We start from the raw sequence: 9,200 nt of genomic DNA on the forward strand, positions 1-9,200 counted from the left end.
ATGTGGGCAGCCTACTTTAACCAAATAAAATCCCAACCCCTCAACTGCATGAAGGAAAGGCACAGTCAACTCCAGGTAGAGAGAAACCAATAAAATACCTTTCTGCAGGGCTTAGGAGTCTCCGGGGAAATAAATCTGATGTCATATTGTGCAAAAGACCAAAATGGCAGTTGAAGTAACTGATAGGGGCCAAAATTAACATGTATAAAATATTCAAACAGGCATAAGAAAATTGCCACCTTACTCATTTAACCACTAAATCTTTTTAGAAAAGTAACAGGATTTCAAGTTAAACAAATTGGTATAGACGTGGTGGTGATTGAATTGTGGGGACTATCACTTTGACATAGTTGGTTAAGACTCCTGCCTGGCCATCCTAGACAGAAGAGCCAGCTCACCTCCTCCATCATGCAAATAGAACCATAGTATTTGTGTGTAAAATAATAGTTTGTTGCTGTTATTTAAGTGGGTGTGAAGGGCAAGGGTGTAATTCAATTTTTAAAGGGGTAAATTATAAATATGGAGGGAAGGGGCACCAGAGCTCATCTCTATTTTAGTCCAGTGGAAGTCATTCATTAACTGATTTATCAGAAAACTATTTTTATTAGCCCCAGCTATGGCAACATTAAGCCGTAAGTTCTATGTAACGTTGTGATTGAACCATGTGTTCATACAAAAGTCATTCAAGTTTCCTATAACCATCTCTGTTCCATATAATCAACACAGGAAGACCGTTGTCTCCATAAAGGGACAGAATACACCAAAGGTGAGGATTGGAAATTTTCATGACTTAAATATGCCTCCTCTTGCTATAAAATACTGACCAAAAATTTCGACTTCTAGTACATCAAACAAAATATTATTGTGCACTTGACCATTACTTTCAATGACCTTGTGATATAGGATTTAAAGAGACAAGCACTGGAAATGAAATTCTTTGTATTCTGCATCCAACTAGAAGGAAACCTGCCCATGGATGAGACAAAGGCAAACAATTGGCAATTCTGGCGTCCCTATTCAGAGATGCTGGCTGTGCTGTCCCAGGGAAGGTGACCTGGCTGCTAGGTCTGGGGGATAAGAGCCTCTCAGGGACACACTGAGACCTGGCCTCCAAACTCCCACCAGTGTCAGCAGCACATCTAACAGACTTCCCCCAGGAAGGTACTTTATGATTCATACTGGTTTTACTGATAAAAATTATATTATGCTTCAGTTTGCCGTGAGTCCCCATTAAGGAAAATATGACAAAGATGGGGATGAAGATTAGTAAAACTACGGAAAGCTGCAGGAGCTAGGACTCAGAGATGAGAAAAAAACAGGATTTAAGAAAGGGCAGACATGATCAGATTCACATGGTAGGAGGAGCAGTATGCAGACAGGAAATAATGGGAGGGAGACACAAGGGAAATGAGGTGAACCTTTAGGAAGCCATAGAGTGATGTAGGTAAGAAGTGAAGGTAACTAGGGGCGCCAGGGTGGCTCAGTCATTAAGCGTCTGCCTTCAGCTCAGGGCGTGATCCCAGGGTCCTGCGATCGAGCCCCGCATCGGGCTCCCTGCTCCACTGGGAGCCTGCTTCTTCCTCTCCCATTCCCCCTGCTTGTGTTCCCTCTCTCTGTCAAAATAAATAAATAAAATCTATGGAAAGAAAAGAAGAAGTGAAGGTAACTAAACAACAAAACAGAGAAGGATCTAAGTTGAGGACATGTTAAGAGAGAACAGCAATACATTTTTGTAAGAAGACCCTTAAATCCTCCTGAGTAGTGAGGTGACAATTGCTGAGCCTAAGAGCACCGCGACCATGTCCAGGGATGGGTGGGAGATGCAGTTTGGGACCTGATGGATTTCAAGTAAAAATGAGATGTTTAGCCAAAGATATTGCAATGCAGCAGCCACAGGATTGCCAAGAGGAACATACTGACTTAGGCCATCAAAGGAGAGAGCCTCCAGGATCTGTTCCAATCGTGCCCCAGTACAGACAGTGACAACCAACTTTCCCATTTTCCAGTTTTCATGCACACAGCCATATACATACTAGTCCCGCAGGGGAAGAAAAGATCCACTATAGAGCCTATGGATGCAGAACCTGGGGCCCCACTTTGAACAGCAATAAAACACCCTGGCATGGGCCATGTGATCATTTTGAGAAATGTGTGGTGAGTCTCCACTGTGTTAGACGTTTTCACAAGCACTGGTCTATCTAATTTGTCAGCCCTTCTCTAATCTCAGGAGGTAGGTAGTATATTAGCACCTTCCTGCAGAGAGTGGGTGCTTTGTCCACGCTCTTTATCGGAGGAGTGAGGGCATGAGCAGGAGCCCTAGGTGATGTGCCGGGTGGGCAAGCGCGCGGCTCTGTTCCCACAGGCACACCAGCTCGCGAGCAAAATAAAAATAAACACCCAGAGGCACCATCAACTCCCAGGCTTGGGCATGGTTAACATAACTTCCTCATGCTCTCCCCTTGAGAGTGAGAGGATGCTAGGGTCCCTCAAGCCCTCTCTATTTACCTCTTCCTCACGTGGAACACTGGCCGGAAATAATAAATGAGCGGGGAATTGATCTGCCCACCATCCCTTGCTTTCCCCTCCACTTATTTGTTTGTTTGGTGTGTCTGCCCTTCTTGCAGAGTTTCTGGCTGGCTGTCAGCACAACTGCTCTTCTTCCTGTGTGGCCCAATCCCCACAATTAGGTGAGTGCTGGCTGTTTGAGCAGCGTGGCCTGAACCAGGATTTGGATAGAAACAGGGGGTGGCTGAACACTGCGGGCTCAGTCTCCAGAAGCCATGCACTGAGGCTGTTACTTCTTTTCCTGAGCGATTCCCGCTTAGAAGCCCAGGTCATGGTTATGAGACTTGCACAGATTCCCCATCAAATGGATGAGAAAAGACTCAGACAGATACACAATTATACACCTGGGTTAAGCATGGCCAAGGTAACTGTTGTCTGCAAAGGTCTGGGTCAGACACGTGAGAAGGACCCACTGCCCTGACCTAAAGAATGGGACTAAGTGTGAGGGTGTGTGGGTGTGTGGGTGTGCGGGTATGCGTGCATGTGGGTGTGTGCCTGGGCTGCTCCTGTTGGTTGGATGCCCCTGTCTGTTCTGTTCTCTTCTTCACTGTGTGGTCTGACTGCAAAGGATGATACACATGATATCAAATGTGATCTCTAGAGAGAAGTGCAACCGTCCATGCTTACTATGTCCCAGGCACTGCACTAGGCAGTGGTTTGGGGCATGTCATATTTCGGCCTAATAATAACCAAGAATTAGAGCTATCAGGCCCTTTTCAAAAATGTGGGACCGAAGGATTATATAATTCAAGCAAGCCCACCCACGTCCACACAGTGAGTAAATGGTGGAGCCTGGATGAAAATACTCGGCCATCTGGCTCCACAGCACATCCTGTGTGCCAGTATTTCATTGAGAGACTATGGGCACCTGTGTGTGTGTGTGTGTGTGTGTGTGTGTGTGTGTGTGTGTGTGTGTGTTTATCTACCATAACAGCATACACACATTTAATAAAAGGAATACTAATGCTTTATGTCATCCAATAATTAGTTCACGTTTAAATGCTCACAATTATACATCATCTTCTTTTTTTTAAAAAGATTTTATTTATTCGACAGAGAGACAGCCAGCGAGAGAGGGAACACAAGCAGGGGGAGTGGGAGAGGAAGAAGCAGGCTCATAGCGGAGGAGCCTGATGTGGGGCTCGATCCCACAACGCCGGGATCACGCCCTGAGCCAAAGGCAGACGCTTAACCGCTGTGCCACCCAGGCGCCCCTATACATCATCTTCTATCCCTGGCTTGAATCCAATCAACAATTGCTTTGGTTTTCATTCTCTTCATTTTATTTATTCTAGAAAAGTGTTTTCCTCACCTAAACGCCCTCCACTGTATGAATGGCATTGACTCCTGAAACAGACCAGACCTTTTCACAGATTGCCCCACATTCTGGATCTGTCTGACCCTGGAATGACAAGCCTCAGCGCAAACGTTCAGCCCATGTGCCCACATGTGTGTGTGTAATGGCTTGGGGTGGCTGTGCGAACATCTGTCGTGACTGAGTGCATGACACATCAACACTAGAGGAGACCCTTCCCCACACAGCTCTGGATCGGGGACGCCTGCAGACAAGCTGAAGAGCTGGGATTCAAGCGCCGGGTTGGGGCTCCCGATGCCAGCTGCTGTTTGAGGCACTGAGCAGCACACACGGGTGGGTTTTCACACGGAGGCTGAACAAGCAAATCACATCTGTACCGTTGGCGATAGCTGAGTCCTAGCCTCCCCCCGTCTGCCTGCGAAGCAGGTCACTCAGCCCGAGAGCAGGAACACTCAGCAGATGGGGGCCGGACTGTGGCCACCTTCTGAACTCTGGATGTGTTCCCGGAGCCCAGAACCGAAGTCATGGAGACGCTGGAGGGGAGGCTTCCGTGGCTCCAAGAAGTGTTTGTACGTATAGATAAGGGAAGGCCAGAAAGGCAAGACGAGAACATTCTGCTTCTGTTTTACCAAGAGCAGAAGAGTGGAGGGTGTAAGTGTTGGTCCAGCAGATGTGGGTCTGGGAGCTGGGTCTAAGAATGATTGACAATGTGGGGGCCGCAGGGGGCGGAGCGTGAGCTCTCTGGGTCAGGCGTCAGAGGTGGAGGCACGTGACCACCACAAGCTTCCTGTCAGTGCTGCGTGGCTGGTGACGCGTAGCTGAGAAATACCTTTCATGCGAACACATTGCCCGAGAAGGAAGAAGCTATGGGAAGTTCGTCTTTAACAGAGCCGCTCTCCAAGTAAACATTCTGGGGATTTACGCAAGAAATAGCAGTTCCAAAATCCAATTGTGAAATATGTTTATACTTTTCTTGGTATGTGTCCATATGTTTGTATGATGTGGGCATGTGTGGAGTGTGTACGTGTGCGTGTATGGTGTGTGTGTGTGTGTCTATGTGTGTGTGGTGTGCATGTGTGAGTAAGGTGTATGTGCAACACAGGGTGCTGGGGGAGTGTGTTTCGCAGGAGTATGGGTTGGTGAATCTATTATGGTAGAATGTGTGAGAGAATGTAAATGTGGATCAGAGAAGGAGATGGTAAACACAAACGTGTGTGTGTGTATCTGAGAGAATAACTGTTGAAGGGTCTAAGTTTCTATCCACCAGAACATGGGTTTGGGAGGGAACAGTCCTTTTGTGGACAGAAATCTCGACTAGAATTGTTAAGTCAAAATATTAGTATAGTATACAGTTTTATAGTGTATAGGGTATTAGAAAAAAAAATTTTTTTTGGTGGGTAGGAACATGGACTCGTGAGCCTCATCTGTGTGGAACTTTTCTAATTTTTATTGAGGTTCCACATATTATCCAGCCTAGTGTAGGAACTCAGCCTGTGTTTGTTGAATTGACCAAATTTCTGGATGCTTACGTCATCCAAAAGTGTGTTTACGTCACAAATGTAAGATCTGTAGTCATCAGGGAGCATTGAAAGAGGAAGTATGTATCCCGGAGTAAATTTTGATATCCCACATGACAGAACAAGCAGATCTTGTCAAGACCTTGTCAAGACTAAGCAGACAAAAAGGTCTATAAAGTCACAGAAACTATTAGCACCATGCGAAAGTCTACACTGTACTTTTTAACTCGTATCGGAGATGTACTCTGTCATGAGAAGAGTGATTGCAGCCAGTCTGGAAGGCTGCCTGGAAAAGTGTAAATCAGCAGAGGTGGCCAGAAGATAGAATATATTCTCTTGAGGTAGAATGACTCTATGTCTCAGTGTATCTGAGACGATCCTGGTTTACATGCCAGTTGCCTGCAGTTGTTTTAATACCAGCCTATATTTTCCTCAACGGTGTTCTACTGTGGATAACTGATATGGTCTCCTTATGTTTAGGAGTCAATAATGATGAGTAGCTGGAAGTGACAGTGACTCAAGTGTCCCTAACTCTATCCTCTACTACCCTCTGTTTTCAGGGCCTAGGACTTGTGTCATCGTGTTCTACCATGATCGTTTTCAACCTGAGCAATTACAACCCAGGCCCCTTCATTCTGGTGGGGATCCCAGGGCTGGAGCAATGCCATGTGTGGATTGGGATTCCCTTCTGTATCATCTATATTGTGGCCCTCGTGGGAAACTGTACCCTTCTCTACCTCATTGTGGTGGAGCGTAGCCTTCATGAACCCATGTTCTTCTTTCTCTCCATGCTGGCCATGACTGACCTCGTCTTATCCACATCTGGTGTTCCCAAAACACTCAGTATCTTTTGGCTTGGGGCTCGAGAAATCACATTCCCAGGGTGTCTCACACAAATGTTCTTCCTCCACTATACCTTTGTCCTAGATTCAGCCATCTTGATGGCCATGGCATTTGATCGTTATGTGGCCATCTGCTCTCCCCTGAGATACGCCACTATCTTGACCCCCAAGACCATCAGCAAGATTGCAGTGGGCATCTCCTTTCGAAGCTTCTGCATCATCTTGCCAGATGTATTCTTGCTTACACGCCTGCCTTTCTGCAAGACACGCATCATCCCGCACACGTACTGTGAGCACATAGGTGTTGCCCGGCTCGCCTGTGCGGACATCTCCATCAATATCTGGTATGGCTTTTGTGTTCCCATCATGACGGTCATCTCAGATGTGATTCTCATTGCTGTCTCCTACACCCTCATCCTCTGTGCGGTCTTCCGCCTCCCGTCCCGGGATGCTCGCCAGAAGGCCCTTGGCACCTGTGGTTCCCATGTCTGTGTCATCCTCATGTTTTATACACCTGCCTTTTTCTCTATCCTTGCCCATCGCTTTGGACACAATGTCTCCCGCACTTTCCACATCATGTTTGCCAACCTCTACGTTGTTATCCCACCTGCACTCAACCCCGTTGTCTATGGAGTGAAGACCAAGCAGATCAGAGATAAAGTCATACTTTTATTTTCAACCAAGTGTACATAATAATGTTCCAATGTGCTGTGGGAAAGCTAACATCATTTTATAGGGCATATTAATGTAGTAATATTGAGAAAAAAATAATTCTATTTAAAGTGAGACCTGCCCGCAGGTGCTTTTGCATACCAGGAAAATGGTATGATCTCTATGAAGGATATTGTTCAATGTATAAAACATTCCTTGATGACCTGTTTTTTTTGTGTGTGTGTGTGGAATATGCAGAAGCCCAGGATATGACTGGGAAAAAGAGGCAAAAACAAAGAGATGACTTAGTTTAAAAGGACAAAGCAATACAAATTTGGAAATTGAGATTTGCAGCTATGAGAGAAAAATGTGTGAAGTAAGGCAGAAACCCTGAAGAAGTGAGACTCAAAGTGAAAATATCAATGAAAAATGCATTATTAAGGGGATTTGTAGATGGATTGAAGAAATTTATGATAATATTCAATACTTATTCATTACACATGTCTACAGTTTCCATTCATGTCCCCCAACACATGCAATTCTTCAGGGAAGTGCTATGAGCTATGCGGTACCAGCAGTGCTGCAATGAGGACAGAAGCATAGATTTCTCAATGCCAGTGTTTGTTACCCCTGGTGCTGGTGAGGAGTGAGGCTTCTAGACTCCAAGACGCATTGCAGAAGGGAGCCAAGCAGATGGTGTCAGGAGATCTCAAGGCAGTTCACTGGAACAGTAGAGTAGACATTTAATCTCACTGGCCAGGAGCCTGTGGGGCCCTTATCTATAGAGTGTGTCCCTGAGCTGGGAGAGAGAACCAACACCAGACACAGCAGTGCATTGCAGGGGAGATGAGCAGAGAAACGTTATAGGAAAGTATTGCATGCATGGTAAGACACATCTAATTGCACAAAGATTTTACTGGAGACAACACTCTATATTGTTTTTGAAGAAAGATCCAGAGTTCTTACAAGAAACCTTTTTTTCTTCTTTCATGATTCATTGATTTGGAATTGTTTGTTGAGTATCTACTGTACTGTAACATGATTCTAAGCATTCAGGATATGGCGGGTAATAATAGAGAGACTCTACTCCACTTTTAGGGAGCTTATAATCTCAGGAGAGTGACACACGAGACACAAGAGAACAAAGTCTTTACTTTCAAAGGGTCACGTAACTGATAGGGAGATGAAGTGAATACAGTGATGCACACAAGTGGGGACAAGGACAGTGGCAGAGAGGACAGCACAGGCAAAGGTCCTGGGGCTGGACACAGCGTGACATGATTGTGGACAGAACAGAGGTCAGTGTGTCTGGAGCACAGTGAGGTGGTGACAGCAGAGGAGGGAGGAGGAGGAGCGTAGCCAGGTCCTATGGGACTGGAATCATTCCAACTTCATTCTAAGAGGAGGACACTGAGCTTGCAGAATGAACATGAGTTTTCCAAAGCACAGAGCAAGGCAGTCATAATTGCGGAGCTAGAATAGAATCATAGGACACACAACGTCATCCCTATTATTGTATTCGAAGGCATAAAATAGAAGTATCACTAGAATAAACACAGGAAATAAATGAAAGACTTGCAGAAATGTACATATTGTTTCTTGAAAGTGTGTATAGTGGCGTTTACTGAACACTTACATTACATTGTGAAAGTTTGCCATTCTGCAATCACAGCTAAATAAAAAAGTGTGAATGGAATAATGAAAGCCTCATAGTAAAAGCCTATATATGCTTTTGAAACAATGCCATGCCGTGCATAACATATTTAAAGTTTTAACGTAGCAAATGAGCTTGGATCTTTCTTGTTAATTTATCTAACATAGTTTGGCTTGATGTCAATGGCACTTGTAGGCAATGATTCATGATTAAGCCTTTTTCTTTTGTTTATTGTTTGCTTAAGTTTTGCATTTCTACTGTTAGTAACTGGGGAATGTGTCTCCAAGGTCTATTAATCGTGATGGAAGACATGAATTTAAAGGCCATCATTTCATCATTTTCAAGTCATTTATGGTATTTTTCATTTAAAATCAGGCAAGTGGTGTCACCTGGGTGGCTCAATGGGTTAAGCATCTGACTCTTGGTTTCAGCTCAGGTCATGATCTCATGGCTGTGGAATCAAGTCCTGCATCAGGCTCTGTGGTCAGTGGAGAGTTGGCTTCAGGTTGTCTCTCCCTCTCTTACTCCCTCTCAGTCACTCTCCCTCAAATAAATAAATAGAATCTTAAAAAAAAAAGTAAAAAAAAAATAAAATTAGGCAAATGATGTTGTATGTCCATTATTTACCTTCCATGATTTAGTAGGCACTTCCAGCA

The 9,200-nt window shown here is 44.9% G+C and overlaps 1 protein-coding gene across 1 annotated transcript; it reads left to right on the top strand.

The window, feature by feature from the left end:
* The first annotated feature begins 4,720 nt into the window (after window positions 1-4,720).
* On the top strand, window positions 4,721-9,200 carry LOC123782669 (olfactory receptor 52H1). The gene is made up of 2 exons (XM_087868092.1): window positions 4,721-4,856; window positions 5,958-9,200. Exons 1-2 carry the CDS (start codon window positions 4,839-4,841, stop codon window positions 6,930-6,932), a joined length of 993 nt encoding a protein of 330 aa, XP_087724218.1. The 5' UTR covers window positions 4,721-4,838; the 3' UTR covers window positions 6,933-9,200.

The sequence above is a fragment of the Ursus americanus genome, chromosome 16, assembly GCF_024610735.1.
Source record: "Ursus americanus isolate L20-20 chromosome 16, mUrsAme1.1.p, whole genome shotgun sequence".
Classification (NCBI taxonomy): Eukaryota; Metazoa; Chordata; class Mammalia; order Carnivora; family Ursidae; genus Ursus; species Ursus americanus.